Raw genomic sequence first — 24,017 nt, 5'->3', positions numbered from 1 at the left:
TAAACAGCACTTTCTTATCTATGGGGTACAAAAATTTTAATCCTATCTGTAATTTTCTCTAATATATCATCAACATGTAAAAAGGCACCAGGGTCCTTTGACTGAGGGATATATATAAGCAATTTGAAAATTGCTGAAAATCACAGATTTTTTTTTTTCTAAAAGTATTTCTTCTAACTTTTTTTTTGTTTTGTTTTTAACTTCAATGTGAACATTTTGATTATTTTCATTCTACTGTTGTTGCATTGCAAAACTCACCTCCCTGCAGTTCTGACAGGCAGATCTTTTATGACTTCTGTAAAGGACCATCCACCCCAGTGACTTTTCAAGGATTTTACTTTTTGTAGTGTGATTATACCTCTGAAACCCTAAAATGAGTGTTGTCTTAAAATTTAATAAGTGCAGTAACAGCAGCAGAGACTGGACAGCATAATGTCATGCAGACTTACTGTTTTTTTCTCATTGGAGATAGCAGTCAAACTTTTTAATCACCTCTATTGTATTAATGTAGTTCACACATGATTACATATTATGGAATGTGTGCAACAATGATTAGTCCAATTAAATTTGTAGCTTATGCACCAGCAATCAAATATAGCAGGTATGAAATGAGCGTAAACATCCACACATTGAATGGGTCTTAATTGAATGCTTTCAACCGAGCTACTTTTCCACGAATAAAAAAAGTCTGTCCTCTCAGACGTCTCAAAATTAACATTACAAGACAGCAGGCTTGTAAGTAGGCCCTGCACGAAACATGTAGCAGTATAGAGCTCATCAGTGCTTTGAATAACTATTGTGTATCCAGATAAAAGCATGATGGAGTTTGTTTTCCTCGTTGAAGCGGTGAACACAGGCTCCGCGACTCTCCTACTCCAAAATCCTGAATACTTCTTTCTCAACATTCTAGGGCTTCCTGACTCAGAAATGAGGTGCTGGTCCCTGCATGACAAGAATACTAGTTTGTCTTAATTAGCTCTGGAGCGAGACACATTTTTACACAATATAGCTTCAAGGCTGCGAAACCTTTTAAAGAACCAAACAGTCAAAAGTAATGAATAATAATAGAGAATGAAAGAAAACACTGACAGCAATCCTTTTTTTCCCCTGAAGTGATTTTATTACAAAGTTCATGAGGACTTACAGTATTACAAGAGAATTTGTCAACATGCGGAAACAGAACGAAGCAGAACACAGGAGTTTAACAAACTGGTAAGATAAGACAATCCACTGTTCACAACAAACAGAAAAACTGATTAAGTCCTCAGGAGGTGAGAGCCGGTGAATGACTACAGTGCAGGCATAGAACGGCCACATTCACACTGACTCAGCAAAGGTCAATCCAACCAAGGCAAGATGTGCACATCTCAAGAAAACATGTTACAATTTTTATATGCCATCGGCTTTTCTCAGAACTTTTAGAAAGCTTCACTTGTATGTACATAAAACTGTACAAAAACATGGCATCACAAGCATTTTATCCTATATAAATATACCAACAATTAGGATAACAACTAGATTCTCTCTTGCAAAGACATATTTTCAAGGCAATTGTCTTTGTTCTAGATGAACTGTGAAAAAAATGAAATGATCAGTCAATTTCAGTTCATTTGGGAGCGGGCCTTTTGAAATATGAACCAGCACTGACATTTCAGAAAGTAAAATTAAACGAGTAAACAGTTTCTACCAATCATCTTTGGAATTCATGCTAAAATCACCGTCTGCACAATAGCAGACTTGTTGTGAAGAGCTATGTACACTACACCACCAACAGATTTCTTTATTTTTTTCACACAACCAGTTTGCCGAGAGTCTTTGATCAGTGAGGAAAAAAAAAAGTCCCTTGCCAAATTTCATTACAGCAATTTGTCCATCTGTCTACAGAAATGATCACCATACGATACACAGTACAGAGGCAAAAGATACTCAAGTGAATTCAACATTAAATCAATGTTAAGTACAAATTAAACATTAGTCAACACACTTCAGAGTGTATTTAGGTGCTTTGTGACGGCCTCTTACTTTATCAAGAAGAACAGCTCTGTGTTTGGGAGAGAGGTAAACACAGCTCATTCAGCATGAGTTCAAAACAAAGGGTAAACTTGGTGATATATCCTTCCAGAAGTGAGCAGCAGGAGGTCATTACTGGCCTGGGCTGAAGAGTTCGACCCATCAACAAAGAGGCGGGTGGGTAGAACCAGGCTTGTTTTTGTTTTGCAGAGGACTAAGTGTAGATCAGCTTCCTAAAAAGACTATGAATTATCTGTTAAAATCGTGTAATTGCGATCAGAGACAAATTAGGGGATGCATTCTAGATTTACTGAGGTGATAAGTAGGTTTGAAATGGGTTAAGATTTTACCCCAGAGCTGAACCTGGATGCAAAGCAGCTGTGAATCTCAATAAAGTCAAACAATTTAAATGTAGTGATTGAGGCTATATGACACTGGTTTTATCACTCATTTCTATCTTTCTCACTCGTCATTAATTCCAGGTCAGTAATCTTGCCCACTGCTCTTGGTTAGTGAAGCGGCTATCAAGAGGCCTGAGATGGGTGCTGTGGGGGGGTTGGGTGGGGGGTTAATCACAGTGTACCATGGCTTGTTGTTTGAATTTTACTCCAGTTGCTAAATGGCTTTGAAAATGGCATAATGTGCTTCTGTCACCCTCCAGGCAGGAAATTCACCAAGCTTATTTAATCATGGCCATGTCCAGTAATTTCCATATGTTTTCGCTTTAATTATTCTAAACGTAGTTTTAAATGGCAGCATGATGAGGTAAGTGCTGATAAAAATACCCCTTTTAACTGATTGTAGCTCAGTGGGTGGATTTGCGTTATCTGGTGGGTTCCTTGTCCCGGGGGTGTGCTCACACATGCCCCAACTCAGTACTCATTACTCAACCTAATTAGGAAATGTCCATTCTAGGCTCCTCCACCCTTACTCAGAGACACACTCACAATGGAAATACTCTGTAGAGGTGAAAGGTATCTACAAATCTAATCAAATCGATGTTAAAATCAAAGACACCAACTGGCGCTACGACGTTATATCGCAGGCTTCTGGAGTCATCATTAACATCCAATTACCAACTAATACATAGTGTCCTTCAGACATATCCTTCAGATTCACTTGAAAAATCTTTGCAAAGATAAATGAATCCCATAGGCATACCCTATTTTTATTCTCTTTTCAATAGCCAGAGGAGAAAACATGCCTAATGACTTATTAAGCATGTTGTCCTCAATACAAATAGAATTATACTTAATTAACAAGACTTGCATAAAGCCAAGTTTGAATCTTACTGTTAAACTTTCTGTTTATGCTCCACACGCGTGTTTGCAGGCAGCAGTTACTGACATTAAACTAAATATTATTTTCACATATTGTTTTTGTGATCTATAACGAAAGGTCACCACTTAAAAATATAAACTAATCTGGATTTAGTGCACCTATCTAGTTTATATTAGCTTGATATTAAGTTCCATAAGCACAGACTCTTCCCAGTGGTCCTCAACACTCAAGTGTCCTTTCATTTAAATAGTTTCCCACTCATTAGATCTACATACATTTTTATGGATTGTGAGGGGAAACAACTACAAGCTGTGCTGGGGCAGACTTGGACTTACACTTAGAGCCCATCTGATTGTCAAAACAGAGAGGAACCTTCTAGTACACTGATATAATTGCACCGATGGAGTAAAAGCCAATCAGAATGTGTCTGGTGAGTACTCTGCGTCTGGTCATCATGACCCTGGGGTTCTGTGGCCAAGTCAACCATTTTCATGATGAACGACAGGTCACAGTGCTGCGAGTCAGTGGAACATAACGTCAGTTTAAATGCTGCCACACAGCTCTCTCCATCAGTGGCAGAGCTCTACAGGGAGCAGTGGTAAAGGCCATTCTACTATGATTAGGGGTCAAAGGAGAGCGTGTGCTCTTGTGTGTATGTATGTGTGTGTATATGGGTGACAGCGTAGAGCAGATAAATGCCCTCCACAATATCAAGCTCCACTCTGGGAGATGGTCTCAATCAAGTTTAAACAGCAGCAGTAAAGTAAAAGCTTAAATATGCAAAAATTCAGAGGCATTTTTTTTTTGGCTTATGCCAGACAAAAATATATGTAGAACACACCATTCAAATGTATTTACAGCTCTGTACATTAAGAACGACCATTTCATTTGATTCTTGGTCAAGTGTTATGCCTTTTGATGTGGCCGGACTGGCTGTCTATTAAATTATATCTAGAAATGGCACAAGAGCACTGATCACAACTTTCAAATTCAAGAGATCACTTCACAGGATGGGACTTGCCTAACTACAACAATTATTAGTTACTACTAAAGTAGCAGTTTCCATTTGCATTTCCTTTTAATCTTTCTGAATTGTATTTGTTGAGATTTTAAACAAATATATGAGTGAGTGCATTAATTAACTTTGTGGAATCATTCATAGATATGCTGATAAATTAATAATTTAGGTAGGAAATGACAAAGTTCATAGTTCACAAGTGTTCATGCCAGTGATTGGATGAGTCAGAGCCTATTGTTACCTACAAAACGGCCGTTGGCTTTAGCACATGGACGGCCTGTTTCTTTCTCTGAAGTGGGTGTATATTTTCTTCATTAGAGTATCAATCGGATAAATATATTCCTCACAGGTAAATTTCTCGTTTTGGGGTGTGGGCAGAAGGGGACGTGGGGGGGAACTCTGAGGCTACGCTCAGGGGCATCTCGTCTAATGGGCAGTCCTGATTGGCGTCATGACCACTGTTGGAATAGGCACTGCGGGAGGGCGGAAGGCGAGACCGGTGCTCCTCGCCACCCAGCCTGGCGCTCCCATTTGCTAGGCGTCCCAGGCTCCCTCTCTCCTGGTAAGGCACGAAGGTGGAGAGTTTCGGGGGGTTCCTGGTCTTGCGTACGGGAGAGGGATGCCCAGGCATCCAGCAGGCGTCTGAGTGGCCCAGTTCGCTGCACTCGGTTGTACAATTTCCGGTCATTGCCACATCAGGGAGCGAGCGGATATCTGTAGGCAGGTGAGAGGAAACAGCACATCAAAGAATGCTTCTAGTAGTAAAGATTTGAACTGTACTAAAGAAAGTTGAAAAAATTACATTTTTGCGCAGAAATGGTGTCATCTGAAACATCCCATGAAACCCACCTCCCTCCTTGAGGTCTCTGCAGCTGTTGCTAAGCAGTGAGCAGCAGTTGCTATGTGGCTGTCGCTATGCACTGTGTAATGAGCGCTAGTGTGTGTCTAGTCCACAAGCTGGTGTGGTAGATGCAAGAGACAGCATGCTGTGTCTATGTCATTTAGAAGTACCCGACAGAAGTTTGTCTGGCTTCATTGTAATATATCATCATATAGTTAATATGTTCAATGGTAATACATTTTAATTACATGTCATTTGCATGCTGTTAATAATACACCAAATGTGTATCAACACAAAAAAAACAAAAAGACTTGGACAATAAACAATAAGCAAACACACTGGAGACATGCAAGGTTTTGGTTACAAAGGGAGTAGCTGGATGCCTTAGGGAAAAAACCATTGCTGAATGAGTTATTGATTGACAGTGCTAAAATGAGTTTCCTGCCCTTGATTATCATCCATTTTTTATTCAACTGTTTCTAATTAAATAAATGGGTCCACAACCCAGTGACCTCATTTTAATGTACAGGCTGAGAAATCTCCAAAATAAGTTTGCTTAAGCTATCACTCAAGTATATCACACACTTCTAAAAGTACCAGACATTCGGCATGTTTGTTCACCAGAAATGTGCATCTGGCAGCCAACAGACTTGCTAAGCAGCGCACCTGTTGACAAGCTAAACATACAGCCCAGATTAAATGGAAATACCACTCAATTTATCTTTGTTATCCCTTCAGCCTCATACTGGGACAGGCGGATCAATGTCTGAGAGAAGAGCAGACCAATAAGATCTGTGCATCTGTGATGTCATTGAAATGTAAAGTTCTGATTGCTGTGATGAATGCATTACTGTAATGCCACAAGGCTGTCCACACCATGAGAGAACATGTCCATCATGGATGCTCTGTCTTGTTTTGTGGCAACGAGACAGCGTGTAAATGAGACTAAATGTATTCACAGAGAGGGCTGAGAGCTCAGTGCTGCACACAAACACACACACACAACAAATGGAAAGATGTTGCTGCATGTGAATGATGCAACCACAAGATATGACGTATTCTAGGCAGTGGTGAGCGTTCACAGTTAATAGAAAGAATGCCAGCTTGACAGTAAGCCTATGAGACATACCATCAGTATTGTGTTCATGACCAGTGGCAAGATAATTAGCCCACAAATGTCAGACCTTTGACAGTGGAAAAACTGCTTCTGATTCACCACGGCTTCAGTCAATCAAAGGACAAAGTAAGACAGCATTTGTTAAGACTTTCAACCCCTTTACTGTTCGATAACATGGAATGGAGGCTATTTATCTTTAATTTCATTGTCCCGTCTGGTTACTATTTGTTTCTCATGGGTAATCCAAATACAATTGTCCCATTGTTTATTGCAGAAATAATGATTAGACAAAGAAAAATGGATAACTTGAGCTATTGTTCCAGTTAATCTCATTGTTCCTGTAATCCTAAATAGCTAGATGTTTAGGCTGTTTAATGCATTTACTTCACAATTGACTAATATTCTGCCTTTTTCATGCTTAATTATCCCATTATGCGTAAGTAAATTATTCTCTCTGCTTACTAGGTCATTGTCATTGAGGTAGGATTCTTTTCAAATGAAAGACTTATACTTATATCCTTAATTTAGAACAAAAAGGGTAAACTGAAACAGGAGATGGTGGAATAAAAAATGAAGACACGAGATGTATGTGTTCTTTCATTTTCTCAACACTACTAAGAGAGTCGTCTGTGAGCATCACAGCAGAGGAATGGACTGCAGAGAGCGCAATAGATGTTCATGGAGTGTAAAAGAGAGGTTTGAGAAGTGTGCTTCGAAGCACAGGCACAGCCATGTAGGCATCTAACCCAAAAGGATTTCACACTTGATTAAAACCTCTCCACAGCTTTCAGGAGGTTTATGCCTCACCAAGAGGCCCCATGTTATAATCAGCGCAGCTTCACATCTACAGTTCAAATCAGTGTACAGAAACAAAAAAGGTATATTCATAGAGGTTTTCTAAAACACATCATCATTTAATTGCCATTAAATGTGCGCATGTGATCCGGTTTGGTATGAATGCAAGTGCACCTTACTCGCAGTTAGCTACTGAAAGGGACAATTTTCTCTCTTAAGTCTTAAGTCTTCAGTCCTACAATAGAAAAGATGAAAGAATCTAAGGTTAACACTGATTGCCATATCTTGATTGACTGTAAGCTTGGTAATTGGTTTCAGGTTGAGTGTTTTTAAAAAAAAAAAAAAGATAACATGGACTAATTAAAATTAATGCCAAGTAAAAGAAAACATTTTATGAAAAACGACACCATGCACCAGTGACAAGAATTCACGCTGCACATTCTGAACCCTGCTTATTATCATCATGGGCCAGAAAATCAGCAATGACAGCTAAATACACGTCTAGCATGCCAAAGTCATGTCATTTTCTTCAACTGGTGCCAAATCCTATATTGCACGTCATTGAGAGAGAACATCCATGCTCTCATGCCAGCGATTTTAGTAGGTCACTACCTTATCTGTTAGTGTTTTATCCATATTTAATTTAATTTTATTCAAAATGTTGCTTTGGGAAACACTCTGATCTTAACAGACATTTTAGTACACGAAGCCTATCTTGAACTGAAAGCTGCCATTGTGCATATAACATTCATTTAGAGCAAGTTATTTCCATTCCAGCTCAGAGCAGTTTTTCACCATGTAATAATGAAGATTTTTTTTGTGTTGCTCTGACAGCATGTTATGATAGGATGTATCGTTTGGGAAAGCACAAGTTTTTACATTTGCTTGGACTGACCTTTCTGTCATGCTCAAATCCATTTCCACAAAAAGATCAATTCTCATAATTATACTTTTGTGTCTGCCTTTTGCTGTGGCCATGACCCATCTGTAGCTGCAGTGTAGTCCACTTACAGTGCGACAAACTCCTGTCTGCTCTGCAAATAAAAACATACTCCCACACTGAGCTGAAATGATCATTGTTTGAATATTCGGTGGACATGATGAAGCAAATGAATCAACCTTGGGTTAAAGGACCAGCCAAAGGCACTGTGGGAAAATTGGTATTTCTTCGCATAGTCAACCCTGTACACCTACTGTACCTATATCTGAAATAAATCTGCTCACACTCTGGAACAAGCCCTTTAGACTTTATAGTCTTTTATGTCATGGATGAATAGCCAAGGTGGGCAATGGAAAACAGATGGACTAACCACAGCACTATTATGCCAGTGGCTGAAATAGGGCTGAGTGGAAATTGAGACCTTGTGATTTGGTTTTGAGGAGCAGTGATTCAATGACATTTCCTCCTCTCTGCACAGCAGAATTCCTCTCCTGTAGACTGTGAGATAGGTTGCACCTGTACCTTTTGTCCAGTTATTAGGTTCCGTCTCATCTGCTTGGTTACAGCAATATCATTGAAAAGAAAAACAGTACTTTTTACCTTCTCCCACCTCCAGCACCACAGTAGATACTCACAGTGGACCTTAGGGAAGCTTCTAAAAGCACCTTAACTGCAGTGGCAAAACATGCACTCCACAGTGCAGTTACAGAGTGGAGGTACATGCAGAGCTTAACCTGCCGGCTGACAGATACATGTGAGGGGTGGGTTTGCATGCTGCTTGCATCAGGGTGCCAGTGGGAGGTGTTGAGTGTCTGAGGCAGGCTTCCTCATCGTCTGATCCCCTGCCCACGGGCATGGGGGAAGCTGCCTCTTCCTGAGATTTCACACTGCTCTTCTCTGTTTGATTGCAAATGCTGCCTCTCCCCATCGGCTGATTTCCAGCATGTACGCCACACCACTATGATCGATGGCTAACAAACAAATATGAGGGACCCACAGCTCATGGAGGGATAATGTGAGAAAAATGTTTGAGAGAGTGCGATAGATGAAAATGGTAGATTTGTGGCCCATGCAAACAGTTTATGTAGTATGTAGCAGTAGCAAATGGAACAAAAAACAATGGGCAAAATGAAGAAAAACAACAAGAAACCCAGCTTTTGAATTTATTCAGCTGTGACATGTCAAGTCTTGTTATTCAAGTAAGCAAAAGATACCTAAAACATTTTTCTCCCCTTGCGGAGGGCTACATTTTTAAAAGAAGGACACTTGCTTCATCCGAATAAACATAGTGTTGACATGGACATTTCCCTTGTTCATTGTAACTGAGCCAAGAACATTAGGGGTGTTTGTATCTCTTGAAACACACTTTAATATCTTATCAACAAAATCAGAATGTGTAGGAAACTTGGTCACCTTAGATATACAGAAAGAGATGAGAGAGATATGTGTTGAATTGTCCCTCTTATGCAAGAATTGCTTTAGTCTTTTATTGCTTAAAAACAAAAGAAAAACTTGGTGCTTCCCTCTATAAAGCCATAAAGGGAATTCTGTTATTCTGAGGTGCAAAAGGTTAAATGTTTTTTGGACACAGGTTAAGTTCCAAGTCAGACTGTCTACATAAGGTGATGGCAGGATAAGAATTGGTTTGAAGCACAAATGTCAAAGTCTCCTTCAGAGACGCAGTGAGATCTGAATTCTTGGCTTCCTGAGCAGGCGAGCCTCTTGCTGACAAAGGCTGATGAGTGGACATGTCGGCCAGAGGCACATCAGGAAAAGATGCTGTAGCTGCTTCAGTGGGTGCTGTTGCACCTCCTGTCAGAGCCCTTGCCATCCACCATTTTGTATTAGAGTTCCTTTATTTGAAGACTGCCTTTTGTATCACTGCATTTGACAAAGCCTTAGCACCTGCTGACAGATCACGCTATGCACCAGCTCCTCCAATTGAGAAGCTGATATGCAGTGTGATATGTCAACCAGCGCTAAGGCTTTGTCAAACTGTGACACACACATAAGGCTTCCTCTGATAAAAGCAATTCAAAACATTGTTGGAGGACTGTGAGTAAGGTGTGCTAAATGATTATATAGTTCCTATCCTGAGTAATGTAATTGTTTCTCTGCTAGTGTGCTGAGCTGAGGTGTTTGTGAAATGCGTGAGTGGAGAACAGCTTCATGCCTCTGACCACAGCTATATGTTTGACTTGCAGGCCAATTACTGACTGGAAATGGCATTCTGAACCTTCACAACAAAATATGGATTTAAAGCACCAGCCAATGCAAAAAACAAAGCAAATTATTCATTATGAACATTAATGATTCAGCGTTATGATTATTCTAGTAAACTCCAGCAACTCCAGAACCCAGTTTCTAGACTTTTCATTAGCTAAAAAAGTACCAGTTTTATTCATGTATTGAATAAAATTGACTCTAAATAGTCTCCTCATTTGCATTAAGACGTTAAAAAAATTACAGCACTGTATGCCATGACCATATTACAAAAGTTAACCTTGTTAAGAAATGCAGCCCTCAAAGCTTTACCAATACCTTTCAGTGGAGTAGCTGGGAGGTTATAAAGAGCCTTTTTCTTTATGAGAGGACAACTTGGACAGAGATCGATGTGCATTTTGAGATTGAATAGCATTAGCCATCAATGTTTCACTCTAAATGTGGAAATTAGCATTACTTCTTCAGGCTAACACAGGTATTTTATTAATGCTGTTCATTTAAATCTTTACTGTGGGCTGTTCCACACACGATGAAGGGTGTCAAACTAAACAGAGGGATGCTGATTAGGATTAAAACGTAGTATTAGAATGAACACCTACTTCTTTATATATGCTTTAAATATAACTGAAAATGCAGTCAAACATAACAGATGGCAAGTATTTTGTCATGTAACACCACAACAATGTGTAAGATTCAATAATGGTGAAAATCGCTGGAAAGGCAACTTAAGCTTGATGAGTGGCTTTTTCTTTTTCTTAGCAAACAGTGAAGTCTTATAATGTATTTATTCATGCCTGTGTAATTACATTTAGGCCCATTGTGCTACTTCCTGTCTGTGTTTCTCTCACTCCTGAAATAGGAAACCTTCAATTTCCCATTCAGGTTTCTGTGTGATTAAATTAGAAAAGCTCAAGGAAATATAGAAGGGATCCCTGTGGTGTGGGGTTGTAACTGGACGCTATATAGCCTGATGTATACACATCAGGCTACATACACATACACTCATATGTATATGTATAGAGGCTAGAGAGATGAAATGGAAGATATTGCCATGGTAATTTAAGTAATTTCAATCATCCAACTCATTCTCTGTGTTATTGTGTAATACTTGTTTGAATAAACACTTCTGTATTCTTGTCTAGACCCAAATGTTCCTTCTTCTTCTTCCTCCTGTCTGAATGCTGAATGTCTTTTTCTATGCCGTTTGCTTTTGAAGCTTTCTGACTGCTTTAGGCCCTTTATGTGGCCCTTTTAAACCGGCAGCTCAATGCCCTCATGCCAGCAGGTACAATCTGTTTAACTTCGAAGAGCTTAAAGAAAAGGATGAGAATTCAGTCTTAAGTCATTTAAGGTAGTTGTTAGTTGTATTCAAGCTGTTTATTTAGTTGAAGTGAATTTTCCTTGAGGTATTTTCATATTTGAGCTCTTATCAAGAAATGTACCTTGAATACTGAAGAAATATCAATGGTTCTATCACTCCACAGAATGACCCAGACAATTCTATTGTAACCACTTATGAAAAAAAACTATACATGAACTTCATCTCTTCTTATCAAAGAATAATCTATTTTCCTCTCAAAATTTTCCCCAAGAGTATATTTTTATGCGTGCCTTTCATGCTTATATCTTTCACCTTATATCTTTCACTGACTGGTCTTATTGACATATTAAAGGGATGTCTTCCATCATCCGTTTGTTGTTCTCCCTCCCCTTTCGATCGAGACTTTATCATGTTGCTAATTCTTCCTTTGATCACCAGAGTCTGCTGTGTGAAACATTGGATGAGCCCACATTAGCTTCTAATTAGCCTAAACCTGTGCAGGGCTCGAGACTGAACATAGAAATGGTATACACAGTTTCAAAGAGTTGTTCTGTTCTGTAGAAACACAAGTCCTGTGGGCTACACAACCTCGCCCATGGCTGTGGTTGTTCCATGACAGCTTTTATCATTTGGTCATTTATCACATTCCTCAACCAGAAACCGAGTGGTCAGGCTCAGATTTATATCACAGAACTGTGTGGTCTGGATATATTGCAGGTGAAATGCATGCATCAGCACAACTGATATACAAAGATAACTTTTAAAATTAACAGACACAGCAGATATTACGATTATGCTGCCAAGAGAGATAGATCATTTCCATGCCCAATATGGACAAATATCAACATAATTTCCCAAAATCTGATATTTTGAGTCATGTAAGCAGCCCATGCAGGGGCTAAATAACCACCCTGGGGAGGTGAATCTTTATTTGACCATTTACTGCAGATAGAGACTTGCTGCATGACTGACAATTCCCTGGGAAACTCAGCATACTAACGCAATCAGATGGAAAGCTCTATTCACACAATGCCCTGCACAATACAGTTATGTGTTTGGAGCAGGACAATTCAAATTTATAACATGATGGAATATGAAAATTGCCTTTTGTGTTGCAGAGAGGCAACAGGAAAAGAAGAGCAGCAATCTCGCTATGGTGCTCTGCTCACTATGCCCTCTGCCAGGCAATACCTTTTCTGTCAAAGCTTTGATTAGGGGAATGGGAAATAGCACTTGGGATCAAGAACATCCTTGAATGTATCATTTTTAAAGGAAACTGTAAATTTCAAACTTTAAATGTGAATTCAAACAGAACTGCAAAACACAGAAGGCAGTGGGGGGTCATCAAGTCGGCTTTTGAGGCCAGCGTGTTTCCTCCCTCCTCTGGTCTTCCTCACTGATCTGTTGCATTCTGCTGCGAGCATTTGGTGAAGAATTGCTAACATTCGTGTTCTTTGATGTTCAAATCCCTGAACAGACAACGATTTAGTACAATAACACCATTAACTTAATATGCGCTCAGATATGGAAAAAAAATAACCTTTGGGCAGAGGCGGGGACACTAAGGAACACTTAGTGTTCATGTCTGGCCAGTGAAGACCACACCTGCACTTTAATGCCGTACTATGTATCACAGGAACATTAAGTCAGTGGCATAAATGTTTTATCAAAAATACCATACACTGACAGAATAAAAACTACAATATAAGATGATAATATTAAAATTTAATGCACTTATGTACAAATTGGGTCAAGTGCACAACAGTTGTCTGCATCTGTTTCTAGCTTTCGCTCCCTGCTTGGCTAAAACACAGTAAATTAGTAAATGCTATGTTTGAACAATATTGGCCTTATTCATCATGTTTTGCTCTGCCATTTGAGTATGGGTAGTTGTGAGCTGTAACATGGCAATCAAAGTCAAGGAAGACAAAGCAAAGCAATAACAGAGCCGGAAAGAAATGCACAATGAGACTGAAGATCGGTGTTGTTTATTCTTTTTTTTTTCATTCAAGTGTCTCCTCATGCCATCTGTTTTTCACTGCCTGTGGCGGCAATATGTTTGATGGGTACCCCATCTCCAGGCTAGACACTGTTTCAGTAGACAGCTCATCCAGATAAGTGACAAGTTTTGGGGCCTTACACATGGCATAACCATCTAAAAGGGAGCTACCCAGAAGGAAAGAGAAAGAAAAAACTATCTATCTTATCATCTGATAAACTATAACTGATAGTTTGGAATAAATTGCATGACCATCCAAATATCTTCAGAATGGATCTGGTAGGAATCAGTCTAGACTAACAAGTGCTGTCTAATCAGACCAAAGATCCCACAGAAATATATGGAGTAACCATGCTAACATTGTCATGCAATATTCTGTCAGAATTATTCACTTTTTGGCTTGAGAACAAGGACTCTTTGGGGATAGCTCACAGAGTGTAAGCTTTAAAGCTATGAAAAAAATGCCAGAATTTTTTTAGAATTGGAGAAGTAATCACTGAGATGCTGCATTGATCAAAATCTCTGTTAAGCCCCAGTGAAAAATGCTTTTGATTCAGTGCAATAGGCCAGTAAAATGTCAGTTATGTCACCTTAAATGCATAACATTGTGATATGCTTGGCCATGAAAGAAAGCAAGACTAATTCTAGTCAATTTTATTTAGCTTAAGGCATGCAGACTATTGACTGAATTATATACCATGTTGACACAAAACTGCAAATTAACCATTGATTCTTTTACAAAGGAAAAAAAAAGAAAAAAGAAAAAATCTGCCACTTTCCATTCTGTTGTTAAGAGGACCTTTTTTAGTTTCACAGGATCTAGTCCCTCAATGAATTTGTTAGGTCCTTGAACTAAAGGGAATTCTGAATTATCTTTAAGAAAGCCTTAAAGCCAGAACTTCCCCATTCCTGTGAGATTCACTGGAAATAAGGAAATGCATGTCAGACCCATACAGTACAATTCAAGTCCCTCAAGTGCCATCCATCATTGAGGAGCAGAACACTAGTTAGAGGGAGGTTCAGCGGCTCACACTATGATGGAGAGATGACCCCCAGGGCCTTTCTGACGCTGGCTCGAACAGCCAGACCAAGTGAGGTTGAAGTGGAACTGGCCCCGAGCCAGCTAGCCTCCCCGATGAACAACGCTCTACCTGCTCTACGAATCACATCTGGGGTGAGACCGGGTAAGACCCACTGAGAGCAACAGAGCTCTACCTCCACTTTCTATTTCTGCCTCCATAATTATCCTCAAAGTTTTGCCTCAAGATCCCCTGGACCTGCTGTAAAAGCAGCATATCTTATGGATCTGAGTGATACTAGGCTGATTGAGAAATTTCACTTTATAAACTAGTACTTTCAAGCTCAAATTTATATACACATAACCACCTCCAAACCTGCTGCTTCAGCATGCTGCCGCCAAGACTCACTGGCATGGCAAGAGTAGACAGCATACTATCCAATGTTTGCCAAAGTACAGAGAGCCATCCATTTTTGTTAAAGTAATACATGAGCACATCTAAAGCTTAGGGATACTGGCTTAGGCATTCTGGCTCGCTCATTCATTTTACAGGCTTAGTGCTAAAACCGGACATGTTCAGTGGTGGCATGGTGTTAAAAAGCACTATTTATGGAACCTAATGTGAGCTCATATACATGCACTTTTCTTTCTGCCTGTAATTTTAAACACTTATCTGGGTTTCCATCCATATTACAGTCAGTCAGATAGGACATGAGTTAACTAAAATGGCAATGCCTAAAAGAAATGCCACTAGGAAATGCTTTAAACATCTTCTACTCTATTTTTATCAGTTACTCTTAAAGTGCTTTAACTATTTAAGCAAAATCTCGTCCTCTTGTTTGATAAAAGTCATAGCTCAGCAGACAACAATGAAAATGGTCAAGTAAATTAATCAAAGTTTAAAATAATGATAATAAAAATAATGAAATTATTAAAAACCACTCAGATATTTAAACTGCAAGAAACCGCAAAATAAATATCAGGTTTAGACATAAACATAATTTTATCAGTGATGTTATCACAGTCTTTAAGTAAGCTGGACACAGTGATGAAACTGCAGAGAAATCGCTTTTATGTGTAAAAGTCTCTATGAAATTAAATGAGAGGAGTGGATTTATTGGGATAATGGGGCTTCTACTGGGGTTTCATTTCGATTTCACATGTGGCTGCAATCTCTGCTGCACAATAATTCATTTGACTCTGAAAGACAATAAGCCAATTCCATACTTTTCTGAAGTTAATGGTCTGAGATTTGATAGCATGCCACAATGCCCCTTTCAAAGATCTGGCCTGTCTTCCATAATTTGACAAATACTGTAATGTGTGTGGCCGAAGTTTGGCTCGTGTGCCTTGGTGTCATTGTTGGTGATCATGCAAGCGAAAGCACATATTCCATTTCAAATTGGGCGAAGGGAAATGTAGACACATTCAAAGAGATGACGTGTTGACATGTCATCAGTGCCACTGGATTCAGCTGCATTGTCCCATGAAGTAATTTGTAAAAGGGCTATAGTTTACCACTGTCGATGGTGTCAAAGCTTTATCCAGGTTAGAGAATTTAATTCTGCTCCAGTTAGGCTCTTCCAGTGACCTATTTGCTCTGAAATAAAATTACAAACAATTGGGTAGTAACAAACAGCAGCAGATAATGTGAGCATAGCATAACGCTGGTATGAGCGCTAGATTAAAGGCGTATTACTCATGACAACTAGCCTAAAGGACCTTTTTCCACAGAAGCATCCACAAAACTGCAAGTCCCATGACCTGTCCCTTCTCTGGATGGTGGCAGCTTCAGCAATGCTGGCTTAGGTAACAGCGCTGGTTCAAGCTTTCATAGTCTAGCACAAACCATAGTACAAACCGGCAGGGACACTGGCAAGGCCAACACCAGCATCAATACACAATACAGGCACTGGGGCAGTGACCCAAACTGGCACCTAAAGGATTTACACAATTTCTTCCTTTAAATATTTATTTGTTAAAACAATTTCTCATGCTCTGAACATCCAAACAAGATGTTAAGAGAAACTTCATAAAACAAATGCAGTAATAGCTAAAATAGTTGAACCTCGTCTGATACTGATAATGGCAGGGACTAAAAGCAGAGGAAAACCCCTGATAGGAGTTTGAAAGGGACAAATATGACGCTACAAGTATCACAAGTGAGATCCAAGGTATGAAAATCAGACAGCATTACTAAAAACCGCATTATCATGCAAACGCTATTTATTCCATTTTATCTCAGCCTTCTCAATAGCCCATATGGCAGTGGGTCCGCAGAGAGGAAGACACAGGGAGGAACCTCACGCTGGGCAAGCGGCCACATCAAAATTCCTCCATCTGTGTTAGATTGAGTCTGTGTGTGTGAGTGTGTGCGCATGTTAGTACCTGTCTTCAATCAACTTGTATCAGTGCTAGCCCTCACATCACAGCCAAGAAGACTAACAAGTGATGCCTGGAAGAGTGATTATTGTTAAAGTTGGACCGGACACGGAGGGATTACTGGTCAAATCTGAAAAAAACAGGAATAAAGATGGAGCGCATCATGGGGGCCGGATGACTAACGCACAAAGTTCTACAGCAGCAGGAGGTTAAACTAGGCTATTTATGTTGTTTGTTATGTGACTCCAAATGTGTTCTGGAGCTCAAAATTAATTCACTGGCTTTGGCTAATAACAACGATGTATGAAAAGCGAGAAAAAAACCTGACATCAGTGTATGACTTTTGATACATAATTGATGAGAGCAATTGAAAGAACTGAGTGGTAATAAATCATATCAAGTCAATTCTGGGATTAAAGTTGGCTAAAGCGGCCTGATCACCTTATGTAACTGATCCTTTTGATAATTACGTCAATTCATAGTGTTTTTAAGTCATATTCTTATATCCACACAAGATACTTTCTCTCACTGACTGAGTTATCAGCAAATTGAGTAAAATAACATTACTGCTATCAACTGACCAGAAATATACAAAATACAGTAGATGGACAAATGGTCAAGACTAGGCCTTACTCTGATTTTACAGGCATGACAAATCCTGCATTTTAACAGCAACCAGACACATAAGATAAGCAGTTTTCATGCGGTGTGAAGCAATCAATTTAAAGTGAATTACAGAGCTCACTGATTATGATGAGAGTCTATTAAAATAAAATAGCACTGTAATCAAAATGATTTACAGATTTGAGTTGTGATGCAACACCCTCTCCTGCAAATAAACACATGAATGTATGCATGGGTGCATATACACACACACGAGCGCGTTCAATGGACACGCAGTTTTGCACGCTACACGTGTGAAAGTGAGAGTGAAAAATAAACATGGGGAGACTGAAATTGAGTGCACTCTGACGGCCTGGAGATAGGAATTAGGAAAAGTGGGAGGAGGGAGCAGCTGCTCAGGCACACAAGCAAAAGAACTCCAGAAATTAATTGCTGCAGATCAGGCAGCATGCACATCATATATCAAAACATTTTATTACTGTAGTTTGAATTTACAGTTACTTCCAAAGCAAGGAACCGTAACGGAAAATGTTGACGTCTACTTCAATGAAACTGTGACACTGTTACAGACCACACACACACACACATATTTTTAAGCTACTCAGTTAAAGAAACCAAGGTTATATTATGTCAGTCTGCAACAAACAAGAGCAAACAAAGGAAAACACCACTATATCAATAAATAAAGTCATAACTAATAATACATGCAGGTAATGAACCACATCTAGAAATAATATTTGGCATTGGTGTGTGTCATAGATACAATTGTTTAAAAAAAACAGACAATTGAGACCAAGACAGAACCACTATCTGGAGTAGCAATCATTTTATCAACTAAAGTGGATTCCAAACTACATCATATTCCACTATAGGCCACTGGCATTCTCTAAAAATGTAGATTTTTTTAGTGTCAAAATTCCACTTGTGCGACAAAACACACATCCATGTCAATATTTCTAGGTCTCAGTGATGCAAACGCTGACAGTCTGAGGTTCATATATTGCGTTTTATCCAACTTAAATGGAGTGGCACATCATGCTCACCTTCCTATTTTTTGCCTGTCAGTCATCTTTACTGCAATGAATAAAGCTGTGCACCAGTACAACCTGTCACTCCGCCACTCAGATGCTGAAAAAAGACTTCATGTCACTTTTCAGGTGGAGCTGGAGAGGAATTCCTCTGTCTCATTTGAATTTTCTGTCTAATCTTTATGTGTGTTTTCTGTTATTTCCCTAAAGTAGGAATGATATTTTAATTAGGTCTACCTTTGGTTAGCAGCTCATCTTTGCATCTCCCTGTCCTGAATGCTCATAAGGTGAGCTTTGCTTCTTTGTCAGAGGCTCTTAATCCCCGCTCCCTGTCACTATCTCACATCCCCCCCATCTTGTGCCACCTTTTCATTCTTTAACTGCTCCATCTCCATTCATCTCCATTCGCAATCTTGCTCTCCTGCTGCTGACAACAAAGAGCGCCCTGTCTCACGAAAAAAAAGACTGTGTTCTGCAGATGGGAATAACACAATAAACAGCCACAACAACGGAAACAAAAGAGAGCAAAATGCATGTATTGCACATCCTAAGTGCATGGAGAAAATGGAAATGGTCAGCTACCGACTCCTGGGTGACCAAAAAGCCTGTATATGGAATGACTAAATCTATCTATTTAATGGGATGTGAAGCAATCTCTGACCTCTACAGGGCCTAAGGGAAAAACAATATTGGCAAGGCTTATCCTCTCATGTACACGCACCGCTCTTGGAGCATGGTGTCACTTCTTGACACAAAAAAACATTTCCAATAAAGATGAATAAAAAAAACTAATGAGACCCAACATGACTGTCAAGCAAAGAGGCGATGCGTCACAATGGAAGAGGCTATACCAATAATGGTATCTGCCGGTTTGGCATGACAGTGATACACTTTTGCCTTTGATCCTTTTTTCTTTCTAAGGTCAGAAAGATTTTTGCACACATGATGTACACAACTGTTCCACTGACAATGGATACATTTGTATCTATTTCACCTACAGTGTGACAATCTCGGAGTTAACATTGACAAGCAACTCAATCGATTTCTTGCCGATATGGGATTGCGACCCTTATCCTGAAAATCCATACCTTCTGCATAAAAAGCAAAGCCTTGTATGATGTTGAGATAAAGCTGGATTAATGCAACAAACTAATGATCTACAGATATATTGAGAAGTATGAGATGTTTTTGTTAAGCAGTGAAATATCAAATATGCAAGAAAGTCTAGTCCAGAAAGCGGTACAGTGAGAAATACCATAATAATTGAAAATGTACATGTGAATCGCTTATCGCATGTTACAAAACAGGCAATGGATTATATATGCAGCTTAAAGCACCAAAATCAAAAATTAGGATACAGAGTTCATAAAATGTTAGATAGAGTTTCAGTTATGATCTGTTTTTTTATTCTAAACATGGACCTCAGCTGTGACCATCAGCCTGTGGATGAATTACTGTGTGAAGAAATTATGACATCTGCAGACCTAAGCTGCTGTGTAATCTACGTCCACCTAGAGGCAAGGAAATGTTTACAGCAAACACAGTGTTGTCTGCACAGATGTCATGGTTCAGATTTATTTAGAGGGCAAATGCTCCATTAGTTGGGCTTTTTAATTAGCACACTTGTCTGACAGAGGACCTGCTGATGAGGGGAAAGGAAGCACTGCTTACCCTGGCCCCAATACCACACACACGCACACACTGAACAGATCTGCTAAAAGACCAATAACATTTAATGCAGTCATCAACAAACACTGCAAGTCAACGTCACAGGTGCCACATCGTCTCAACTCTGAAATAGACACATTAGACAAAAAGAATCACCCCCGAATGTCTCCATCACCAACGACAACTCACACTCAAAGAACAAAGCCTATTAGAGACATTTACATATTGAATATTCATGGAAATAAGACAGAGTGGAGGGTATTGTCGCTGTACCATTTTCCGGATGTTCGGTTTCTCCAATGCTCCCATCTGGGGTGGTTCTCTCATAGTGGTCCTCAGGCAGGGTCAGGGGTCCGATGCGAGGACCAGACGATGACTTACTGCTGGGAGTCTCCGATTCCTCCAAGCCGCTGTCATAGTAGCTGTGCTGAGAGGCATCCTGTAGATCCTGCACAGGGTTGGTGGTGGAAAAGGTCACTCGACGATGGGCATGCTGAAAAACAGAGAGACAGAAAATGTTTCTTCAACATCAAGAGACAAAATTCCAAATGTATTTTTCAAATACATTTTCTTTGTGTTTGATGTCTCTCCAACGGTAAAAGCTACAGCTCGAAAAGCACCAATTTAAAACTCCAGTCTGAATACTGCTGACCCTTTAAAGTTCACTCTTCAAAAGTCAGAAAATAGTATCAAATATTAAACACCTTTGAATATTGAGTAGTCTTTTGCACAATTATTATTCTGGAGACTACACAAGGTATAAATATGTGAAGAGAATGGGGTTATTGACTTCAGTAATAAGTGTGAAAATTGGCAGCAGCAGAAATTAACAAAAGTACACTGCATTACAAAGCATTTAAACACTGTATATACTATATATACACATAACAAATGCATTATGACATGTTGAACTTGTCTACAATGTCAACACTTTTCCAGAAAGAATTCTGTCAGGTTCATATTGCGGTCTGCCTCTAAGACAATAAAATAGAAAACAAAGCAGTTGTTGATCTGAGGTGTGTTTCATCTTATTAAAAAGTTGAGATGGAGGTGGAGTATGTACATTGAAGACTTGTGAGTTATTTGAAAAGTTTTGCAGGTGGACAGAAGCTGACTTTGTGCATACAGCAGTTATAAAAAGAGATTCTCGTGTATGGAAACAATCTTTACTCATATGCATGAAGTTGGATACAAACATGATAAAACAAGCATCACAGGGAGTCAAAGAAACTGAGAGTGTGAATCATATCATTATTGCTGTTATTATCATTATTAGTCAGACAGAATTGTCACCGCCAAATGAATTCTGAATACAATGATTGGTGTACTAATCAGTAACCCCAGAGATCTGTTTTCTATCTCAATGTTTTCATATTTCTCTTTTCCAAGCGTTTGATGTGCAACCCAGTGGAAAGTAAGACAATATTTTTGCAATTTCACTAAAACAGATTCTAAAGAAGATATAGATAAGACTAGCTACAAGAACAACTTTGAAAGGATAGTTTGGGTCAAAAATCATAATGTTATTACACACAGTTTTGCTACTCTATGCAGGTATGATTTGATCGAAGAATAAAAAAGTAAATGAATGAATGAAAATACTGATGGATTCCCAAATTTGATTGCTAGAAGTGGAGAAGATCAGCATGTAATGAATCATTGGAGATCACACCCTTTATCAAATTGAATGGCTTGTAAATACAGTTAGGAGACCATTAAATTTCCTTATCCAAAGATCAGTTTACTAATGGCTACTTACCACCGATCCACAACAGAAAGATGACTCCTTGCAGTGAAGGTGCAGTCTCACTCTTCACCCCACCCCCACACAGGAGCTTCTCTCGTAAAAGTCAGGAAAGCACTGATACAGCAGAACAGGCCTGCCTCTGCTATACTAGTCAGCCCAGATCAATACAACTGGCCAGTGCTTTCTACCATTCAACCACTTTTCAAGCAAACAGAAAAGAAAAGAAATGCTTTTAAGGCTTAGGTAAGAGCCATCAACACCTTAATACCATCAGCGGGCTTAACAACATTTCTAGAAAGCTGTTCATCTCCCCATCATCTCAACCATCATATTTCTCACAGCGCACTAATGCATCTCTTGGACTTTAACCCAAATAATGTTAATTAGAGTTGTAGAGTGACTAGTGTTTTGTTATGTTTGGATTTAATGTTTTTTTTCCCACTAGTACTGCCACCTTGCTAAATCAATGAAACCTACATAGTAAAGAAAAAAAAAAACTATCTTGGACTTTTCAGATACCAACAACATAAAATAGAACTAGAGCTACATTTCCAACCAACAAGATTCTTTTACACATAAGGAAACTGAATTTTATGACTTTTTACAGAGTTATTTATATTCTGGCATATCTTCATATGAAACATATTCAACTGTAGATGTATGCTTATTAGCCATGCATCACACTGAAGAATGCACTCTTCATTACATTCAAGAAGAACACAGATGACATTGATCGATCTATGTTATTTGAGGAATAATGCAATACATTAAAGTAAAAATAGACCTTACTAAACAAAAATTCTCAACACAGAACTCCTCCAACACAATATATAAGATATATATATATATATAAGAATTTGTTTCTTTACTGTCTCTTCTGTAATATTTTTAGAAAATCTTCAGTTGATTCAAGCAACTTGACTGGACAAATTACATATTCCAATGGTGCAATCTTAAAATAATTGGTTGTCTTTAAGGCTCGACTACTCGGTAAATGCAAGAGGGACATTTAGTTGTCCAAATATGGATTCCTGCTTAAACTTCTCCTCAAGGCAACACCCCAGAGAGTCAGCATGATATGATAACTAGCTAAGGCTGCAGAGATGGGAAATAGATTCCCCTTTCAGTCAGAGCAAAAATCCTTTGCCAGGCCTAGGGGGCTGCAGGGATGCAGCAAGACAGACGGATGGAAGGGGAGGCTAAGCAGGAGAGGGGAGCTGGTCAGGCAGACAAGGAAGATGCTTTGGCTGAAGGGGACAAGAAGAAGGATTAGATTCTGGGAGACTGGAGGCAGGAGAATGGGATTGTTTGGCCATTGTTATATGAGTAAGAAGCTATGGGGCTCAGAATGGAAGAAGGGGCATTAATTATGACATCTGAATTCATAACCCCATTTAGATTGTGCTAACATGGCCTCATTTATAATAATGCAATCCCACAGCAGATGGAGATGATGCAGCAGGATTCTGTCTTTACAAGAGGAACAAGACACATTTGCTTTTCTGTTGATAAACAGTAACCATGCACTGCCTACCTAGAGCCCTTTCTTTCTGTAAGACTGTCAGACATGTTATCTGTAATTTACTGACACAGAGTAATTTCAAGCCTATTTAGTTAGAAACAGAAGCTGCAAATGAGATGAAAATGTTGTTATTCCTTCATTTCATTACTGTATTCATGATACCATGGTAAAGTAAAAAGTTAAAAGTAAACTAGGATACATTTTATTATTTGAAACTTCATACTGGGACAAATTAATGCAATTCCTCTCCAGTAAATATAATATAATAATATTTTACTAGACATTTATGTTGCCACCCAAAAAATCAGACACCGTTTCAACTTAAGATAAGATGGACTCATTTGTGTATACAGATATAAAAGTACATTCATGATCATAACACTTTAACATACATCTGTTTCACAATACAAGTATTTATTAAGGTCTTGCTTCTCAAACTTGAAAACCTTGGGAAGGAGGTGGACTCTGAACAAATATTAATCG

At 39.0% G+C, this 24,017-nt stretch overlaps 1 protein-coding gene across 1 annotated transcript in view; it reads right to left on the bottom strand.

Moving 5' to 3' along the window:
* Positions 1–1,097: 1,097 nt before the first annotated feature.
* The window catches only part of pcdh1a (protocadherin 1a), a 77,268-nt gene continuing 54,348 nt past the window's right edge, over positions 1,098–24,017 (bottom strand). Inside the window, exons 4-5 of the mRNA XM_072375527.1 lie at positions 20,539–20,758; positions 1,098–5,023 (exon numbers count right to left, since the gene is read on the bottom strand). Coding sequence (XP_072231628.1) covers positions 4,653–5,023; positions 20,539–20,758 — 591 coding nt within the window. The 3' untranslated portion in view covers positions 1,098–4,652. The remainder of the gene's footprint in view (positions 5,024–20,538; positions 20,759–24,017) is intronic.

The sequence above is a fragment of the Leuresthes tenuis genome, unplaced genomic scaffold (genome assembly GCF_036924035.1).
Source record: "Leuresthes tenuis unplaced genomic scaffold, fLeuTen1.0.hap1 SCAF_21, whole genome shotgun sequence".
Taxonomy (NCBI): Eukaryota; Metazoa; Chordata; class Actinopteri; order Atheriniformes; family Atherinopsidae; genus Leuresthes; species Leuresthes tenuis.
This window is presented reverse-complemented; position numbering and strand designations above follow the sequence as displayed.